This window comes from Neoarius graeffei, chromosome 19 (assembly GCF_027579695.1).
Source record: "Neoarius graeffei isolate fNeoGra1 chromosome 19, fNeoGra1.pri, whole genome shotgun sequence".
In the NCBI taxonomy this organism is placed as follows: domain Eukaryota; kingdom Metazoa; phylum Chordata; class Actinopteri; order Siluriformes; family Ariidae; genus Neoarius; species Neoarius graeffei.
This window is the reverse complement of record NC_083587.1, coordinates 21,999,154-22,021,867: the sequence shown is the minus strand read 5'-3', so window position 1 is coordinate 22,021,867 and position 22,714 is coordinate 21,999,154. Positions and strand designations below refer to the sequence as shown.

The 22,714-nt window shown below is 44.8% G+C and overlaps 1 protein-coding gene across 1 annotated transcript in view; it reads right to left on the bottom strand.

Moving 5' to 3' along the window:
* Positions 1-22,714, bottom strand: part of c19h8orf34 (chromosome 19 C8orf34 homolog) — a 233,269-nt gene that overhangs the window by 164,520 nt on the left and 46,035 nt on the right. The window contains exons 4-6 of the mRNA XM_060900851.1: positions 15,266-15,394; positions 15,138-15,166; positions 11,724-11,887 (exon numbers count right to left, since the gene is read on the bottom strand). Of these exons, the coding sequence (XP_060756834.1) occupies positions 11,724-11,887; positions 15,138-15,166; positions 15,266-15,394 (322 nt within the window). The remainder of the gene's footprint in view (positions 1-11,723; positions 11,888-15,137; positions 15,167-15,265; positions 15,395-22,714) is intronic.

Here is a 22,714-nt window from a genome sequence, read left to right as displayed (position 1 = left end):
TGACAAACAGGTCACGCCTCCTTCACTGAGACTGACACACAGGTCACACCTCCTTCACTGACACTGACACACAGGTCACACCTTCACTCAGACTTACACACAGGTCATACCTCCTTCACTGAGACTGACACACAGGTCACACCTCCTTCACTGACACTGACACACAGGTCACACCTCCTTCACTGAGACTGACACACAGATCACACCTCCTTCACTGACACTGACACACAGGTCACACCTCCTTCACTGACACTGACACACAGGTCACACCTCCTTCACTGAGACTGACAGACAGATCACACCTCCTTCACTGACACTGACACACAGGTCACACCTCCTTCACTCAGACTGACACACAGGTCACGCCTCCTTCACTGAGACTGACACACAGGCCACACCTCCTTCACTCAGACTGACAAACAGGTCACACCTCCTTCACTGAGACTGACACACAGGTCACACCTCCTTCACTGACACTGACACACAGGTCACACCTCCTTCACTGACACTGATACACAGGTCACACTTCCTTCACTGAGACTGACACACAGGTCACACCTCCTTCACTGACACTGATACACAGGTCACACTTCCTTCACTGAGACTGACACACAGGCCACACCTCCTTCACTCAGACTGACACACAGGTCACACCTCCTTCACTGAGACTGACACACAGGTCACACCTCCTTCACTGACACTGACACACAGGTCACACCTCCTTCACTGACACTGACACACAGGTCACACCTCCTTCACTGAGACTGACACACAGGCCACGCCTCCTTCACTGAGACTGACACACAGGCCACGCCTCCTTCACTGAGACTGACACACAGGCCACACCTCCTTCACTGAGACTGACACACAGGTCACACCTCCTTCACTCAGACTGACAAACAGGTCACACTTCCTTCACTGACACTGACACACAGGTCACACCTCCTTCACTGACACTGACACACAGGTCACACCTCCTTCACTGAGACTGACACACAGGCCACACCTCCTTCACTGAGACTGACACACAGGCCACACCTCCTTCACTGAGACTGACACACAGGCCACACCTCCTTCACTCAGACTGACAAACAGGTCACACTTCCTTCACTGACACTGACACACAGGTCACACCTCCTTCACTGACACTGACACACAGGTCACACCTCCTTCACTGACACTGACACACAGGTCACACCTCCTTCACTGAGACTGACACACAGGCCACGCCTCCTTCACTGAGACTGACACACAGGCCACGCCTCCTTCACTGAGACTGACACACAGGCCACACCTCCTTCACTGAGACTGACACACAGGTCACACCTCCTTCACTCAGACTGACAAACAGGTCACACTTCCTTCACTGACACTGACACACAGGTCACACCTCCTTCACTGACACTGATACACAGGTCACACCTCATTCACTGAGACTGACACACAGGCCACACCTCCTTCACTGAGACTGACACACAGGCCACACCTCCTTCACTGAGACTGACACACAGGCCACACCTCCTTCACTGACACTGACACACAGGTCACATCTCCTTCACTGAGATTGACATGAGTAGCCTGAATGGAAAAAGAGAAATGAACAGTGCCAAAAGACATTAATTTGATTTCTTTGATGAATTTCAAAATAATAAACCTCACTCAATAGTAAAGTATGACTAAATTACGGTTCACTCTTCAGTCTAAGCTACTGCAGAGCATCTAAACATCACTCCAATTGGCAGCACCTGCATCCTGATAATCTGATATTTAAAGCACTGCAGCATTGGATTACAGCACACGGTTGCCTCCTTTCTGTTTAATGAAGTGAGTTACTACGGTGCCTTGGGTATTTCAGACGCCTGCGGTATTGACCGCCAAACCCCATGATAATGAGCGCAAACACGAACCAAACGAGAGCGCGTCTGTTTGCCCGGCCCGGCACATGATTTATGATTTAATATCTGATCCACTCTAATTAGTCGTGTTCTCAGAGGACGGCCCCTGCCCTTCCAAACAAACACCCCTAATTAAAATCACCAAGACAACATTTGGAGGAGGCTACAAGGTTCGCTATGGTGTTCTTAAAGCCACAGATGCGAAGGGGTTGGGATTTATAAGGCCGCAGTTGAGGTTGCATTTCCTGAAGTCCCATGGTACAAAAGCTATGTAGAGTCGACTCAAAATGTCTGAGTGTATGACCAAAAACTATTTTTGGAAATAAAAATGATGAATATGTTCGTACTGACTGAAAACAGTCAGCAGACTGGAACTCAAATTCCTCCAAAAAAATGAATGGAACACAATATCCACCCTGTAGTGGTTAGCGCTGTCGTCTCACAGCAAGAAGGTCCGGGTTCGAGCCCCGTGGCCAGCGAGGGCCTTTCTGTGCGGAGTTTGCATGTTCTCCCCGTGTCCGCGTGGGTTTCCTCCGGGTGCTCCGGTTTCCCCCACAGTCCAAAGACATGCAGGTTAGGTTAACTGGTGACTCTAAATTGACCGTAGGTGTGAATATGGGTGTGAATGGTTGTCTGTGTCTATGTGTCAGCCCTGTGATGACCTGGCAACTTGTCCAGGGTGTACCCCGCCTTTCGCCCGTAGTCAGCTGGGATAGGCTCCAGCTTGCCTGCGACCCTGTAGAACAGGATAAAGCGGCTACAGATAATGAGATGAGATGAGACCTGTAATTTTCAGTGCAGGTGATTGAAGAAAAAAAGGCTTCACAGGGTGCACAGCCGAAAAAAAGGCTTCACAGGGTGCACAGCCGGTGGTGTAGTGGTTAGCACTGTCGTCTCACAGCAAGAAGGTTCCAGGTTCGAGCCCAGTGGCCAACGGGGGCCTTTCTGTGTGGAGTTTGCATGTTCTCCCCGTGTCTGCGTGGGTTTCCTCCAGGTGCTCCGGTTTCCCCCACAGTCCAAAGACATGCGGTTAGGTTAACATGGCAAGGCACCGATCCCCCAACTGCTCCCTGGGCACTGTAGTACAGCTGCCCACTGCTCTGGGTATGTGTGTGCGCTCATTGCTCACTTATCTGTGTGTTCACTGCTTCAGATGGATTAAATGCAGAGGAGGAATTTCACTGTGCTTGTGACAAATAAAGGCTTCTTCTTGAAGCTGAATATTTTAATGTCACTCCATTATCAGACTCAGGGAGGAGGCGTGGCCCAAAGTTTGAACATTAAAAGTGTATAAATATGCTTATTCTGATTTTATGATGAGATGTTTAAACGGTGCAACTGAGTAAAAAGAAACATAGCTTGGGTTGGGTGTAGATGGATTAAGCATGAAGATAAAGTGGTAGCTATAAGCTTCCCTTACTTGTTGACTACGTTAAGGGTTTAGCGATGCTCTGGTGCAAAAATAAAGAATAAAACAACAGACGCATGTCTTAGTCATGTGTTCGATTTCATTTGGAGTGAGTGAATTATCATGTTTGTGGAAAAACCCATCGGTGAGGCTAAAAATGTAACAATTTCTCAAAAGCGAGACAGATATATATATATTAGTGCTGTCAAGCGATTAAAATATTTAATCGCGATTAATGTCACGACTGTCATAGTTAACTCGCGATTAATCGCAATTTAATCGCACATTTTTGTCACATGAAAAACCATTGTAATTCTCTTATCAGCATAAAAACGTGAATGGGCTTGTTTTGCATTGCAAAGCATAACACGTCTTGATACAGCCACTGTATAAAAATGGGTGTCCGGTGATGGACAGGGTAAAGGACTGTATAAGGGGGACACTGGATCGGGTATACAGCAAGCTACACAGGCTGTCCGGTTAGAACAGGAATTAATGGATGTCCACTCACGAGAAACCGTGTAAACCGTGGTTTTAATTCAAGGACGCACGGAATGCTCACACGGCACAAATGATGGACGTTGGATCCTGACACGTCCGCGATAGAAAGACAGAAAGCAAGAAAGAAATGAAACCGAGAAAGAAAGAGAGAAACGGATCCAAATATTCACTGATGAGAAGCAGGTGTTGCATGGAGTCCCCGTCTGATGTGTGCTGTGTTTTCTTCGATGTTTGTGCGCATCTTATATAGTCCACGCAGCACAGTGTGATGGACAGTGGCGCCAGGGTGTCTGAAGTTGGCGTGTGATGGACAGTGGCGCCAGGGTGTCTGAAGTTGGCATGTTGTAACATGCCCTGACAACTAACGAGTTGGGAGCCACTATGTCTGACAAGGGTGCCTGTTTACTACTTTTAAAGGTCAAAATAATTAAGACCTGGCACCGCAATTCTGAACAGCCGCCCCCAACTTTGTGGAACAAAGTTGTGTCCATGATGTCAGGCAGAGGTGTCCTGAGGGAGTGAAGGGAGTCTCACCAGGCGTGAGACTGGGCATGTGTAGGTCCGGTCCTTGACCTGCACCTGTGCAGTACGTACCCTGCCATCTGTTCCAGGGGTGACAGCAGTGACCTTGCCCACAGGCCACAGGGCACGTGGGAGCTGAGGGTCGACAATCATCACGATGCTGTCAACGATGAGGTCCTCCCGGTCTCGTTGCCACTTGGAGCGGGTTTGAAGAGAGGGCAGGTAGTTCCTGATGAACTTAGCCCAGAATTGGTCCACAAGGGCCTGGCACTGTCTCCACCTGCGCCTGCTCAGGATGTCGGAGTCGGTGTAGACCACTTGTGGTATGGAGGGGTCGTGCCGCCCCATCAGCAGCATGTTTGGAGTGATGGGATCTGGATCTGCGATGTCTGACGAGGTGTAACCCAAGGGCTTGGAGTTGATGATGCCTTCCACCTCGATCAGCACTGTCCTCAACACCTCCTCAGTGACTGTCTGTGCATCGAGTGTAGTGTGTAGGGCAGCTTTGATGGAACGGATCTCCCGTTCCCAGGAACCACCGAAGTGCGGAGCATGTGGAGGATTGAACTTGAAGTCAATCTGTTGACTGGCTAAGTGGGACTGTAGCTCTGGGCTGAGGGCTTTGAACGTCTCCTGCAGTTCAGACTGACCCCCTCTGAAATTGGTGCCTTGGTCGGAGAGCAGCTCATGTGGCTTCCCTCGGCGTGCGATAAAGCGCTGCAGGGCCATCAAGAAAGCATCAGTGTCCATGCTGGTGAGGAGGTCTAGATGCACTGCATGGATTGTCAGGCACTTGAAAACGATGCCCCATCGTTTCTCAGTGCGTCGGCCGATCTTGATGAGGTACGGCCCGAAACAATCCATTCCAGTGGAATAGAAGGCTGGCTTGTGCAAGCGCAGACTTGATGGTGGCAAGTCAGCCATTCTGGGGATCACTGGTGTGCCTCGCCACTTCTGACACTCTGGACAGCTGTGCTGATGTTTCTTGACAGCCGCTCTCCCACGCACGATCCAGTACCGCCGGCGCAGCTCAGCAAACACTCGCTCTGGTCCTGGGTGCGCCAGGTGGCTGTCGAAGTCTCGGATGATGAGCTGTGTGATGGGGTGCTGAGGGTCAAGCAGGATGGGGTGTAGAGTCTCCTCCTCAACCGTGTCACACCTGCGCAGACGACCTCCGACCCGGATCAGCTGTGTCTCAGCGTCGTACTCCGGGGACAATGTGAGGATCCTGCTGTCAGTGGAGACTGGCTTCCCCGCTGAGAGCAGGGTGAGGTCTTCGGGGAAGGAGTCACTCTGTGCCTTCCTGAGGAGTGCCATCTCCGCTTGCCTGTAGTCCTCAGCTGTGATGGCGGGTGTGGCCGCCCCGTGACGCGCTCTGACTGTGGCCTCCAGCAGCTCTGGATATTGACTGAAGTTCCCTGCATCAGGCAACGCAGGGTCAGAGGTCACGGTGATGTGGCCGCAGAACTGGGACTTCTGCAGCTCGGTGGCATCCTGCAGCAGCTCCACTGATGGTGACGGTGCACTGATGAACAGGCACGCTGGGGTGGAAGACCGACGCTTGACAGCCTTGGCGGGGCCTTGAAGTGTCCACCCAAGGCGTGTCTTCAGGGCAATGGGTCCACCTAGTGGGCCTATGTGCACAGGCTCGATGGGGATGAGAAGGTCTGGGTAGTCAGACCCAATGAGGAGCAGCGGACGGGCCTGAGTAACGGAGTGAAGAGGCAGCCCTCTGAGGTGGCGGTAGGTCCTTTGGAGGGCCTCACCTGGGTGTGAATGAGGGGACAGTCCCAGTTCGGGTGATGTGAAAGCCCGCTGTATCTTGTACCGCTGCTGCGGTTGACTGAGGGATGACACAGAGAAGGACACTGACCTCCCCGGCACCGTTCTGATGTCATGACGGATGGTGCGGAGGGCCAGGTTCTCACTCTGTCCTTTGAGGCCAAGCTGCTGCGCTGCTTGGGGGAGGAGCATGGTGCGCTCTGACCCGTCATCGAGGATGGCGTAGGTCTCCATCTTCTTGCCCCCGTGATGAAGGAGGACCTTCACCATCTTCAGCAGCACACAACTACCTCTCCGTGCTGGGTCGAGGTAGTAGGTGGATGGCTGGCTGGGTGAAGACAGTGTCGCAGTCTCCGGCCTGCTTTGTGCATTCACCTCATGCAGTACCTCGAGGTGCAGGCGATTGCACTTCGGGCACCGTGCCTTGAGGTAGCACTGAGCTGCTTGATGGTCGCGTCCACACCTCCAGCACTTCTTCCCGGTCTTGATCCACTGGAGCCTTGGTTCCAGTGACATACTCTTGAACGCAGTGCACTGGTTGAAGTAGTGCTCCGTGCTGTTGCAGAAGGGGCAGTACTTCTTTGGAGGCTCCACCTTGGCGGGTGTACGTGGAGCTGACTTTGATGGCTGCTGAGCTGACTTGGCTGGGGGGTCTACCAGCAGGACCGTGGTGGAGCGTGTGGCTGCCGGCTGCTTGCCTCTGGTGCTCCGCTGCCACTCTGCTTGGCTCGCTGTTGCCTTTGGCGGGTCGTTGGTCTCGTCCAGCTGCACACCAACCTCGTGCTGTAACCATGCGGCGAAGTCCAAGAGTGTGGGGACAGGCACACGGTCTGGGTCGATGTACCGCCTGAAGGCAGTACGCAGCTCGTGAGGCAGCTTGGGCAGCAACCGAGACACATGCGAACCGCACCGTAGCTCAAGCTGTTCCTGGGTCCCCATCTTATCCAGCATCCCCACCAAGGACTGCACCTTCAGGGCGAAGTTCCTGAAGCCTCTCTGGTCACCGCTCCTGACAGGGGGCTCAGCCAGGACCTGGTTGATCTGCCTGAGTGCCAGTTTGCGGGGCTGCCCAAAGAGCTTCGTGAGGGCTGCCATCGTATCACTGTAGGGATGGCTGCTGTGGCAGTAAGCATCCGCTACCAGGACAGCATCCTCTAGCTTCAGGTGGTCCAGCAGGATCTGATATTTGAAGCGCTCTGTCGCGTCGGGTGGTAGGACGTTGTCGAGCGCCAGCTGCATCCTGTTGAACTGCCGTGGGTCGTCCTCGGTGAACGCTGGGATTCTCATCTTGGGCCCGCGGTAGGTCAGCTCCTGAGGGGGAAGAGATGTCAGTCGCTGTGGGACAGGTGACAGCCTGTGATGATCTGGTGCCACTGCCCTCTGACCGGCCGACACCGGTGATGACGTCCGCTGTCTCTGAGCGGACGAAGGGCGCCGTGGGCTGAATGGCGCTGAGTACTGTGGGGTGGCAGGAAAGGGTGAGGATGACGTGACTGAGTGACCCTGTGGCAGATTCATGCTCCTCAGGTGCTCTGTCAGCTCTGCCGTCAGTAGTGTTGGCAGATGGGGAGCTCCTCCGTGTGGCGGTGTGGACGTCGCTGCCTCAGCTCCTGCGATGTGTGGCCGAGGTAGAGGTGACGACTGCTCTGCCACCGGGGCGCGGCGATGTCCACTGGTTGAGTCAGCAGGGCTGTATGTTCTGTCATGCTGCAGTGGTGATGATGAGACTGCTGGGGGGGTTCCAGGCGTGACGGCTGGAACCTGGATGGCCCTCGCTGGAGTGCGTGGAGGTGATGCATAGTGTTGTTGCAACAGGTACTGCACATCCCGCTGCAGCTGCCGATTGTCCTCCTGCATCTGCCGATTATCCCGCTGCAGTTGCTGATTGTCCTCCCGTATCTGCTGAAGGGCGAGGAGGATAGCTGCTGACGTGTCGAGGGGAGTCTGCCCAGCAGGGGGAGTGTGTGATGGCTCCCGGGGCCTGCTGTCTCCCACGTGGGAAGAATCATCCTGGGTGTGTGCGCCGTCCTGTGGCAGCCGTCGCTGAGCCTGGGTCACCACGTAGTCATCCAGGTGCCTGGGGTGGTGGTGCTCACGGCGAGGACGGGCACTGCCATCATGAGTGGACATCCTGACTGTGTAGAACGCTGTATCCGGCTCGAAGGACCATATAAAAATGGGTGTCCGGTGATGGACAGGGTAAAGGACTGTATAAGGGGGACACTGGATCGGGTATACAGCAAGCTACACAGGCTGTCCGGTTAGAACAGGAATTAATGGATGTCCACTCACGAGAAACCGTGTAAACCGTGGTTTTAATTCAAGGACGCACGGAATGCTCACACGGCACAAATGATGGACGTTGGATCCTGACACGTCCGCGATAGAAAGACAGAAAGCAAGAAAGAAATGAAACCGAGAAAGAAAGAGAGAAACGGATCCAAATATTCACTGATGAGAAGCAGGTGTTGCATGGAGTCCCCGTCTGATGTGTGCTGTGTTTTCTTCGATGTTTGTGCGCATCTTATATAGTCCACGCAGCACAGTGTGATGGACAGTGGCGCCAGGGTGTCTGAAGTTGGCGTGTGATGGACAGTGGCGCCAGGGTGTCTGAAGTTGGCATGTTGTAACATGCCCTGACAACTAACGAGTTGGGAGCCACTATGTCTGACAAGGGTGCCTGTTTACTACTTTTAAAGGTCAAAATAATTAAGACCTGGCACCGCAATTCTGAACACACTGCAAAGTGAAACCTTAGTTGAACACCGGGGCTAGCAACAGAACCATGAGTGAAGTGATTTACTGTTTGAGTTAGTCTACAACTCAGAGAGACAGGTTACACAGTGACGGTAGGCTTGACATGCTTGATTATAATATAAAGTACACTATTATATTAACTTTAAGTTGTTCGTTGATAAATATTGCATTGAATCTGATCTTTACTGTTTCAGCTCACTTAACACATTTTGTACTTTTACACTTTCTGCCTGTTGATGCGTCGCGCTGTCCAATCAGAGGTGGCCAAATTTGCATATTACAGGAAGGATTTCTGGGATAGCATTGAGTTTACAGTTCAGAGGGATCTGGCTTCTTTAGACGCTGTCTTCTTAAAACTGAATAAATATTTAAAAAGAGCCAAATGAGCCAGTCTTTTGAACGGCTCTTTTCAAAGAACGGATCACAAAGATGCGGATCCCATCAAAGAGCCATAAATCCCATCTCTACTAGCGCGCCCTGCCCGCGCTGGTTCTTTGGGGGGAGGGCAGAGGACTCTGGCTGTGCGGGGCGTGGCATTACAGTCTAGCTGCTATCGGTTTTCTAAGCAAAGTCTCTGTTCCAAGTTCCTGGCAGTTTCAAAAGCTTATGAAAAACCTACATCATGTCACAGAGCGTTAATCTCGCGATAAAAAAATTATCGCCATTAAAATTGAGTCAAGTTAACGCGTTAATAACGCGACATTTTTGACAGCACTAATATATATATATATATATATATATATATTTTTTTTTTTTTTTAATGTTCTTTTTAGTCTTCTAGTAACAATCATGTAGAAAGCTAGTGACTGGAAATCTGACTATTTTTAGTGAGCCGGATCATTTGGTTCAGCTCAGCAATAAGAGCCGGTGTTCTGTAAAGTTATCCTACCTCTTGGATTTGTCCTACCAAGCCTACTGCGCATGCGCAGAACACATGATGTCATATCTTGGAATTTGGACCGAGTTTTGTCCTACCGATCAGCTTGGCTGACAGAAAACGCATTTGCCGATTTTTATGTTTTGTGCGTATTGGTCGAGTCTTTGGCCGAGTCAAATAATTTGTAATGACTTGTTTTGAATAATAAAACGGTCTGTATGAGAACTTGCTAATTCTGTCACGCAGTGGGCACTGTGCAGTCAAAGTTATGACGGGGCATCGTTTCGTTTGTTTATAAATACTGTATTTTATACGTTTCTGAATTGCACAAGGGAGTAACTTTGATTTTGACATTGGTGGGGACACAAAAGTGATCCAAGGCAGAGATAGCCAACCATGTAAGTTAGCGAGAAACAGGTAGCTAATCAGAGAATGATATCTACGTTAGAGGGGGGATTATTAGCAGTGTCATACATTTAACCCTTTGTGTGCCATATAATCATTGCTCAGGTTAGGACATCGGTTTTATTGATCGTGATTACACAGTAGCGGCTGAATATTGGTAGGGACACGTCCCTAGCGTCCCTACCCAAAATTACGCCCTAGATTGCAAATATGCCTACATTGTAATTATTGAATATAGCTTATTTGGTTGAGTAAATCAGCACGGCTCGGCAGACGAGTCTGTTGAATTTTCCTACCCTCCTGGATTTCGCGCATGCGCAGTAGACTTGGTAGGACAAATCCAAGAGGTAGGATAACTTTACAGAACACCAGCTCTTTCGGCTCCCAAAAGACTCTTCATTTAGTACCATTTCTGGCTTTTATAATTCAGCCAAATTTAGTAAAGTTATGACCTGTGATTGGTATGTGTGTGCGTATATCACTTAAACAATTCAATGTAATTATACTAAACTTTATAATTTCCGGAATACCATTATTTTTATTATAATAAAAACATTAAAGCGAGACGGCCTTTCGATTTCATAAAATCGGTGAAATGTAGTTCCCTCTGAAATTTGGTCATTGTGATGTATATTTATTTCTGTAATATCTCACAAAATATCAAGACATTCTGTGGCTGGGAAGTTATATAATTTGAGGGGATTCCCAAGCAAATAATGCACATGAAATCGCTCGCTTCGCACAGTCAAGCAGACAGAGGAAGTCCGTGTGCGTATACGCAGGTTTACCTAGGATCGTGCACTGACAGTTACATCATTCTTTCGCTAAACGAACAGCTGATCACACCGAGGTGCTCGCTGACCGCCGATATTTATTAGTTTGGTCTTGCGTTTCCTTTCCTTCGTAACATAACGTCTTTTCTTCTCACTTTCCGTTACTGTAGTCGGTCTTTCACATTTCATTTGCACACTCATGTCCTCCATTTTTCTCTCCTGTTTCAAATTTGTATCCCACAATGCCTTGCGCAAACAGGGAAAGCCCACCACGTCATGTATGACGTAGTATCTTGAATTGGATCATGGTGAAGCAGGAAAGAATAGAGGAGAATTTAGGGCCATGTGGCTCTAAATTCATTAATTGTTCTATTTTAGAAAAAAAACTAATAAAATTGGAAGTCTGTGATTCGAATTCAGTAACTTTCAGTCCACTAAACAAAAATAACTGGGTGTCGGGGAAAATTCTTCTTCTGACCTACATTTGAAAAATCTGAAAGGCAGTCTAGCTTTAATGTAAAAAAAAAAAAAAATCATGATTAGTTTGTAATCAGATTGCAGCTGTCAAAATATCTGCGATACTCTTGCTCTTGCATGATCATTGATAGTCAGAATAGATTTTTTTTTTCATGAGATTTTCTCCCTTTTCAATTTTGGGGGACTTTCAAACACTCAAAGATTAAATACAAAATAATCGACAATTAGAGTTTGAAATTAGTTATGGATCATAGATTTTTACACACACACACACACACACACACACACACACACACACACACACACATACACACACTCAGCCTGACCTCCCTGCAGGACTGGTGTCTTGGCTGCTCCATCCCTCGTTCTTTGCCCTGGGGACAGGCGGCTGGAGCATCTCAGCAGCCAGTGGGTCAGCGTCGTCCTCGTCTCTGCCCAGCCACTCGCCCACAATACGGGGCCGCAAGACCGAGTTATAAAGCCGTGGGTCCTGACAGGGTGCCACCACACACACACGCACACAGAGACAATTACAGAGATGATTGTGAACTTGAAATAAGCAAAAAGCACACTGACAAACACTTTGAATCATTTAAATCAGCACAATTTAAAACCGCCCAACATTAGAACATCAAATTACTACCAGGGCGCATTTTAGTCTCTATGGCTGCTCCTAAACTCATTTTAATAAATCCTCAGTCGAACATGCGGCCTGTGGAAATTTCAGCATCAGCATCATGATTTTGGTTATGACTAATAACTGCTACTTATATTTCAGGAGTAGGCTAGCTATGGGAAAGATTTCCTTTAAACAGATGCCAAAATTAAATAAATAGCATTTTGTATCAAAAGCTGAATGCTTTAGAAGCCAAACTGCAGTCTAGATCGTTTGGGCACACAGCCCAGTTGGCTCCATGGCTCTAACACAGAGACGTCTGTGTTACATTCAGCAAGGCGCAGCAGATTTCAAACCTGCACCACTTCACATGCACTGTGGAATTGAAGATGCTGTGAAAAATAGTGTCCTAAGTGAGGAATAAAACACTTGGGGCGTGCTGTTATAGGAAAATAATCATCAACGGGGTTCTGTGATGAAACAGAGCTACTGTTACTACATTTTTCAATAACAGATATTTCAGTTAATGAAGCAAAAAATACAGTATGTTGTGTTTATCTTCTTCTTCTTCTTATTATTATTATTATTATTATTATTATTTTACAACATAACCGAATTATTTTTTAATAAGGGCATTGTTATTTTATGAAATTTAATTCACCAAGTCAAAAAATGTCTGTTAAGGTGAGTACGCAGTTTCCACAATAATTAAAGGTGCTGACTGCAAAGTCACCTGAAATTTTTACCTTTTTTTTTTTTTATTGTGCATGGCATTTTCCTCTGTCTCACAAGAACAATATCATGTGGACGCGATGTGATCATTTTGATGTCCTGAGGGTCGCTTTTCTCCGTTTTGGGACTGTTTTCCTCCCTCTTGAGGTAAACAGTACGACCCTACGGAAACAGGCGAACGCAAGGAGCTTTAACTAATTAGCATAATTATGGAACTGCGTCACACTAAGATGGTGTCGCGCAGAAAACATTATGTCTCTGTATCGACCTCCGAGAGTTCTGAGTTGCAGGGATGTGATTTGTGATTGACATTCGCGAATAGATCCGTGAAACGAAAGATGACTATATCTTTTCTCTGTTACTGCTTTTGTGTTATCGTTTCTTTCTCTGGAAGATCAAAACATTAGGTGTATAACTCCATACTCGCTACCGTGGAGTCGAGCTCATGCATTCTAAGGCTAAGATAGCTAATCGCTAGCTAGAATGATTTAATTATCTGTCCAGAAAAATGACACGTCATCTAATCTTGCTCTATCTTGCAGTTGCACTCACTAGGCAGGCTTTCCTTTTCTTTTCCTCTGGATTTTAGCTGGCAGGAGAGCCGAGTCCGCCATGTTTGCCCACACCGACTTGTTTTGATTAAAAGAAGGTCAAAGACACCCCATGGTGGTCACGTGATATTGTTGCTCACTTGCTTTGGCAATCTCCGGAATTGTAAAATGTGGGACATATTTTATCTCGGCAAAACATTTACACACAGGATACACAGTGTGTGTGCAGCAGCGAAACATCTTGAAACTCCAACAGCAATAGAAATAGAATATTTTGCCCAGAATTCAACTTTGCAGTCAGCACCTTTAAACTAGTAGCTATAAGTTTAAAGTGCATATCATGGGTAAATTTGGGCACAAGATCAATGTAATTCTCCTATTTTATATTAAACTTTGGTCAAATATCTGTCACATTTTGCATTTTGTGCATTTTTTTTTACCTTGCGCAATACCAGAAAAATTCAGTTGAAATCAAGCCATTTGAGGTGAATTGGTCCGCCTCTGAAAAAACTTGCCGTTTGGATTTCCCGGCAAACATTGATTTTCATGACGTCGCGTGCGGGACGCCTCCTTCTGAATCCTACATCAGTGCTGGTTTGTTTATGAGAGAACGACCTGGTGGTTTTCTGCAAATTTCTTCAACGTTATCGCGTAATTATTAAAATGGTTAACAGATGTATCGTAGGAGGGTGTAGCAACACCAATCTTGATGGGATTAGTACTCATCGTTTCCCAAAAGACCGGACAATGAGAGAGAAATGGGAGCGCTTCGTGCGAGGCACCCGGAAACATTGGCTACATGCTACAGACTACAGCATTATTTGCGGTGCTCACTTCACAAGGCCCAGCGACTTTGAGAACTATTTGCAGTGGGAAATGGGCTTTGCGAGGCAACTTGATCTGAAAAAAGACAGTTCCATCTGTCAGAATGCCCAAAGCAACACCATCTCCATCTGTGTCAGCGTCACCAAAGGAGCCAGCCGTGTTCGTCTCCCCTGACAGAAGGCGAAGTGCCGCATCCACTGAGGCCCTCGAAGCCGAGGACCAAGCAGAGCTGAGAAAAAGACCAAGAAAATCGGCAATTCACAAGTCGACTGTTGCCAGGGTAAGAAATAAGAGAGACTATACTCTAAATTAGGTGTTCCTGTGTTTGTGTGGTACACGGATAATATTATTTATTGACACACACAGAAGTAAACAACACGAAAGCGCTGGGCGATAATGCACTTACATCACATGTATCAAAGGATGTGCGTGTCAGGGCTTGAGATCTTGGGACCTGTCAAACACATTAAATGTATATACAAGCCTGCTTAGCCGATTCCATGTGTGTAGCTTATGAAATCTTTCTCCTACAGTAGCCAGTACTCTTCTAAACGAAGAAATATATAAATAAATACAATTCCATATTTCAATGCAAAATCGCTAGCTGCTAAACTTGGTCTACACAGGCTGTGCACTGAAACCGTGCAAAGCTCGCGCAGCCTGCTGGCGCTTCCGCAGGTAACGTCACGAATCTGGCTCCAGACTCCCTTGGGATTTTTCCAGACAAGTTTTGTTATTTTATTTTTTTCTGCTGTAGACCGATGGCCTTGTGCAAAATTACCGTTCTGGATGAGTGTGTAAAGGGACATACTTTCATATAAAAAAAAAAAAAAACGAAATTGGTCCAGGATATGCACTTTAAGCTTGTTATTAGCATCATAGCTCCAGGCCAAAACTAAACAAACAAATCTCAGTCACCAAAATGCCTCAGATGACTGACTATATTTGAGGTAATGTTGTAATGTTTTTGTCCAAAAATTTCCAGCAGTTGAAAACTTGATACATGAATGAATTACCTGATCAAGCTCATCAGATAAGGCAATACCTGTGAAAGACAGAATTTATTCAGTAATATTTACTTCAAGTGTCTTGTTGCACTACACATGAACAAAATGTGAAGATTACAGTGTTTGGAGGCACTGACTTCGGGATAGGTTCTCCAATGCTTTGCCCAGCTTCTTGCTCTCCCGCAGGATGTGGTTGAGCTCGTCAAAGTCCCGGCTCTCGGGTTTGGTCCTCCAGTCCCATGAGGGACACTCTATAGAACGAGGCACTGCAGAGAGAGCAGGTAGAGCTGAGAGCTCGTCTCTGCTGAACAACACATACAGTACAGGACATGTTACAGTGGTGCTTGAAGGTTTGTGAACCCTTTAGAATTTTCTATATTTCTGCATAAATATGACCTAAAACATTATTGTACTTTACTTAATACATTAATGTATTATACTTGGTCATTTATTTATTGAGGAAAATGATCCAATATTACAAATCTGTGAGTGGCAAAAGTACGTGAACCTTTGCTTTCAGTATCTGGTGTGACCCCCTTGTGCAGCAATAACTGCAACTAAACATTTCTGGTAACTGTTGATCAGTCCTGCACACCGGCTTGGAGGAATTTTAGCCCGTTCCTCCGTACAGAACAGCTTCAACTCTGGGATGTTGGTGGGTTTCCTCACATGAACTGCTCTCTTCAGGCCCTTCCACAACATTTCCATTGGATTAAGGGCAGGACTTTGACTTGGCCATTCCAAAACATTAACTTTATTCTTCTTTAACCATTCTTTGGTAGAGTGACTTGTGTGCTTAGGGTCGTTGTCTTGTTGCATGACCCACCTTCTCTTGAGATTCAGTTCATGGACAGATGTCCTGACGTTTTCCTTTAGAATTCACTGGTATAATTCAGAATTCGTTGTTCCATCAATGATGGCAAGCCGTCCTGGCCCAGATGCAGCAAAACAGGCCCAAACCATGATACTACCACCACCATGTTTCACAGATGGGATAAGGTTCTTATGCTGGAATGCAGTGTTTTCCATAACGCTTCTCATTTAAACCAAAAAGTTCTATTTGGTTTCATCCATCCACAAAACATTTTTCCAGTAGTCTTTGGGCTTGTCCACATGATCTTTAGCAAGCTGCAGATGAGCAGCAATGTTCTTTTTGGAGAGCAGTGGCTTTCTCCTTGCAACCCTGTCATGCACACCATTGTTGTTCAGTATTCTCCTGATGGAGAATACTGAACATGAAGCTCCTCATGAACACTAGCGTTAATGTGAGACAGGCCTTCAGTTGCTTAAAAGTTACCCTGGGGTCCTTTGTGACCTCGCCGACTATTACACGCCTTGCTCTTGGAGTGATCTTTGTTGGTCGATCACTCCTGGGGAGGGTAACAATGGTCTTGAATTTCCTCCATTTGTACACAGTCTGTCTGACTGTGGATTGGTGGAGTCCAAACTCTTTAGAGATGGTTTTGTAACCTTTTCCAGCCTGATGAGCATCAACAATGCTTTTTCCGAGGTCCTCAGAAATCTCCTTTGTTCGTACCATGATACACTTCCACAAGCACATGTTGTGAAGATCAGACTTTGATAGATCCCTGTTCTTTAAATAAAACAGGGTGCCCACTCACACCTGATTGTCATCCCACTGATTGAAAACACCTGACTCTAATTTCACCTTCAAATTAACTGCTAATCCTAGAGGTTCACATACTTTTGCCACTAACAGATATGTAATATTGGATCCTTTTCCTCAATAAATAAATGACCAAGTATAATATTTTTGTCTCATTTGTTTAACTGGGTTCTCTTTGTCTACTTTTAGGACTTGTGTGAAAATCTGATGATGTTTTAGGTCAAATTTATGCAGAAATATAGAAAATTCTAAAGGGTTCACAAACTTTCAAGCACCACTGTACATCTGATTACTACTAAAATGATTATTTACAAAACAGATTGTGAAGTGGCTGATGTAATAGGGTAGTCACAGTAGAGGCGGAATGAGCCGGAATGCCGTCGGAATGAAAATTCTTCATATATTCCAGGATATTCGAAGTGCATTCTAAAAATTCTGACTGCATTCTGAGTGCATTCCAAACATTTGCGCCCATTCTTGTGGCCAGCCCAAATGTTTTGCTCATGCTCAAAACATTCAAGGTGCATTCAAAGAGGAGAAATATCGAACGGCATTCGAAGTGTATTCTAACTGCATTCTGACTGCATTCTAAATTCTTACGGCATTCCAACAGCATTCGAAACATTCTCATCGCATTTGAGGGAAAAATCAAAATGGCAAGCCACTTCAAATCCTGCCAGAATGTCCCAAATGTGCCCTGAATGAGCCAGAATGCCGTCGGAATGAAAATTCTTCGTATATTCCGGGATATTCGAAGTACATTCTAAGTATTCGAGCTGCATTCTCTTTGAATTCTTAGATGTTCGAAACATGTCCGGCGGCTATTCCGGGAGCGTTCTGACTGCATTTGAGGTGAATTTGTACAGCAATTGAGGCACCTTCTGACCAGACTTCGGGTGGTATTCGGGCAGCAATCGAACCGCACTCATACGGCATTCGAAGTGCATTCTTAATATTCTTACTGCATTCTGCATACTGAAGATGGGATGGAAGTGCCGAGTTTGTATTCAGGCTGTTCATTATAATCCACAACTGTCAGGTTTAGTTACAGCAGAGATTCAGGGAAGAATAAGGAAGTAGAGGGCTAGAGAAAGGGAAACCACTGATAATCTGGAAAGAATTGACAATCTGTAACTACTAATAATCTGGAAACCATTAATAACCACCGATAAACTGGAAATGGTTGCTAAACTAGAAACTAGTAACAATCCGTAAACAACTGATAATCTGGAAACCAAAGATAATTTGTAAAACATTGACAATCTGGAAACGATTTATAATCTGGAAACCACTGATAACCACTGATAATCTGGAAAGAGTTGCTAAACTAGAAAACACTAACAATCCATAAACAACTAATAATCTGGAAAACATGGATAATTTGGAAAACACAGACAATCTGGAAACTATTAATATTCTGGAAACCACTGATAATCTGGAAACCACGAGAAACCACTGAGAACCACTGATAATCCTGAAACAGTTGCTAAACTAGAAACCACTAACAATCCATAAACAACCAATAATCTGGAAACCATGTATAATTTGGAAAACACTGATAATCTGGAAGCTATTAATATTCTGGAAACTACTGAGAACCACAGATAATCTTGAAATAGTTGCTAAACTAGAAGCTACAAGCCAGTCATAAGCAACTAATAATCTGGAAACTGCAGATAATTTGGAAAACACTGATAATCTGGAAACTATTAATAATCTGGAAACCACTGATAACCACTGATAATCTGGAAACAGCTGCTAAACTAGAAACCACTAACAATCTGTAAACAGCTGATAATCTAGAAACCATGGATAATTTGGAAAACACTGCTAATCTGGAAACCATGAATCATGTGGTTTCCAGATTATCCGAGTTTATCAGTGTTATCAGCTCTACTGTTCTACAATGTTATCAATTCTACTGATAATCTGGAAACAATTAATAATGAGAAACAATGTCTCAGTGAGCAACAAGTGTATAATCTGGAAACAGCTGGTAATCTGGAAACTACCAATAACCTGGAAACTAGTAATAATCTAGAAACCACAGAAAATGGAAACACCTGATAATCTGGAAACAATGGGTAACTGAACAATAACATATAAAGTGGAAACTACTGATCTACACAAAACTTACAGAAAATCTGTAAATTATTGATAATCTAGAAGCAACTAATTTGATTATCAAATGATTCCTTCTTGAAGCATCTCAATTACTGTTAAACATAAAATAAGCAAACTCAAAATAAAGTAAATAAAGCTATCTTCCTACCTCACTTACATTTCCGATACTTTATAACTCATTAGGCCAAAAAAAAAAGATAGTGTGTTTCCGGTAACATGAAATACTAAAATAAGGTCGGTAGGTAGGAAAAATTTTTTTTCTTAATTTTTTTTTATTTTGTTCGAAAAAATTAACACAAGTAAACATCTTACAAAATAGTATTTTGGCACAGAATCCTTTATACCACACATCATAATAAAAAATAAAAGTGTTTTAAATCTTTAAACGAATAAAAAAAAATATCGCAAGAGTTCGAGTTATGATCTACGGAAGCGTATTGCTGCCACACTCAAAAAAAATTGGCTTAGAATCAAGTAATTACGTGAAAAGATATTGTTAACAAAGTTATCACGTTTTTACAATATATTTATCATGTAATAACATAACATCACGTAATTTCATGATACGAAATTATCACGTTATTTCATGATATTTTCATGTAATAACATGAAAACACCTTATCAAGAAATAACGTGAAAATAACGTCCTAGGCTAGGCTACTTCCATTAAAAGCAGACGGCCTAGCCTAGCCTACTGTAGAACTTGGGTTGAGCAAAAACACTGAGCAAAAACATGGCTGAATCCTGAATGACTCCTATTTGTATAAATAGGGGACTACATAGGCAGCAAAATGTAGTGTTTTTCCCTGCCATGGAAGTGCAATTTGCATTACAGCCTTAAATGAGGATTCAAAATGGCGGCTCGGCTCCGTTTTCCCTTCCTCCTTCAGTATACAAGTGCGCTTCCATGTTTATGCAGGAGGGCTGATAGAAGTGGCGAAACATTTTACTTTTTATCGTTTCTTTCACAACTTGAATGCGTTGAAACAAAAAATTATGACAAACTAACGCCGCTTACACTAAAATATCGAGGGAAATTTGTAATAAAAACTTTACGGTCGGCAATTTTGCCGCCGAAATTATCGGTCGGTCGGGTTACCGGAAACACACTATTTTTTTTATTTGGCCTTAACAAGCAATTATTCTGTGTCTTCCTGCTGCTTCAGTGAGCACACAGCTAGCCCAGGAAGGTTTTTGTGTCTCTTATTTTGGAGTATAGTGTGATTTAGCTTGAGGTCATTCTGATTCAACAGAATGTGAATAACCATGACAGACTTAATGGTGCTGGGAAAGCCTTTACCTTTTCCTATCATGCCTTTCTTTAGGAATTTAGGACCATGCCTGTCCAAGGGCAATAGAAAATTTAACATAGGACATCTGTCATAAGCCACGAGCCACATCCTTGAGAGAGCTTCAAGTAAAAAAAAAAAAAACATGCGGGTTAGATGATGAATAATTCAAGATGCGCAGAAAAGCATGTCAACCGAAAATGGGCCATCTTTACTGTCGTTGAGTTCCACTGAGGTTCACTGAAACTTGCTCTGGATGATTTTTGAGCTACTTTCTTGGCCAGGTGTTTTGCTTTCAATACCCAGTTGCTCTGTCACGAATACAGTGGTGCTTGAAAGTTTGTGAACCCTTGAGAATTTTCTATATTTCTGCATAAATGTGACCTAAAACATCATCAGATTTTCACACAAGTCCTAAAAGTAGATATAGAGAACCCAGTTAAACAAATGAGACAAAAACATTATACTTGGTCATTTATTTATTGAGGAAAAGGATCCAATATTACATATCTATGAGTGGCAAAAGTATGTGAACCTCTAGGATTAGCAGTTAATTTGAAGGTGAAATTAGAGTCAGGTGTTTTCAATCAATGGGACGACAATCAGGTGTGAGTGGGCACCCTGTTTTATTTAAAGAACAGGGATCTATCAAAGTCTGATCTTCACAACACATGTTTGTGGAAGTGCATCATGGCACGAACAAAGGAGATTTCTGAGGACCTCAGAAAAAGCGTTGTTGATGTGCATCAGGCTGGAAAACGTTACAAAACCATCTCTAAAGAGTTTGGACTCCACCAAACCACAGTCAGACAGATTGTGTACAAATGGAGGAAATTCAAGACCATTGTTACCCTCCCCAGGAGTGGGCGACCAACAAAGATCACTCCAAGAGCAAAGCGTGTAATAGTCGGTGAGGTCACAAAGGACCCCAGGGTAACTTCTAAGCAACTGAAGGCCTCTTTCACATTGGCTAATGTTAACGTTCATGAGTCCACCATCAGGAGAACACTGAACAACAATGGTGTGCATGGCAGGGTTGCAAGGAGAAAGCCACTGCTCTCCAAAAAGAACATTGCTGCTTATCTGCAGTTTGCTAAAGATCACGTGGACAAGCCAGAAGGCTATTGGAAAAATGTTTTGTGGACGGATGAGACCAAACTAGAACTTTTTGGTTTAAATGAAAAGTGTTATGTTTGGAGAAAGGAAAACACTGCATTCCAGCATAAGAACCTTATCCCATCTGTGAAACATGGTGGTGGTAGTATCATGGTTTGGGCCTGTTTTGCTGCATCTGGGTCAGGACGGCTTGCCATCATTGATGGAACAATGAATTCTGAATTATACCAGCGAATTCTAAAGGAAAATGTCAGGACATCTGTCCATGAACTGAATCTCAAGAGAAGGTGGGTCATGCAGCAAGACAACAACCCTAAGCACACAAATCGTTCTACCAAAGAATGGTTAAAGAAGAATAAAGTTAATGTTTTGGAATGGCCAAGTCAAAGTCCTGACCTTAATCCAATTGAAATGTTGTGGAAGGACCTGAAGCGAGCAGTTTATGTGAGGAAACCCACCAACATCCCAGAGTTGAAGCTGTTCTGTACGGAGGAACGGGCTAAAATTCCTCCAAGCCGGTGTGCAGGATTGATCAACAGTTACCGGAAACATTTAGTTGCAGTTATTGCTGCACAAGGGGGTCACACCAGATACTGAAAGCAAAGGTTCACGTACTTTTGCCACTCACAGATATGTAATATTGGATCATTTTCCTCAATAAATAAATGACCAAGTATAATATTTTTGTCTCATTTGTTTAACTGGGTTCTCTTTATCTACTTTTAGGACTTGTGTGAAAATCTGATGATGTTTTAGGTCATATTTATGCAGAAATATAGAAAATTCTAAAGGGTTCACAAACTTTCAAGCACCACTGTATACACACCATCAACACGAACAGTGCAGCCTGGCCTCCTCCACCTTGCTGTATAGAAGCTACAAGTAATGAAACAAGAAACCTGGATCATTTGCTCTGGGACTAAAATGGCTTATCACATAAATCTTAGCTAGCTCATGCCCTCATTCTACACAGCACAATGTGAAGCATTTTTTCTTGTGCTAGAAAATGTTCACTATATGGACAAACAGTAAAGATTTTACCAAACCTGTAGCTATAAGCTGCTATAAAATGTTGAGATTAATTTCCTTGATTAATCTCCATGTAAAGTTTCATTTCTTTACTTTAAATGTTACAAGAGCATTTGATGCTATGGCATGTAATGTTACTGCCTAGAAAATGATCATCAGCTATATTAGCCTGCAGAGTTGGCTAGCTATTTTCTCAAAGAAGAAAAAAGACCAGCTAGCATGCATTAACTTGCTAGATTAAGCTTATACAGTAATTTGTAATTCATTTGTAAAATGTCAGATAAAATTTATCATGATGCTAATTTACTTCTGAATCTCTAAGATTTAGCATGACAGCGCATTCTCGAACCACTGTGTCACTGCATAGTGTGAATATACTTTAGCTAACGTACCTCAGAATA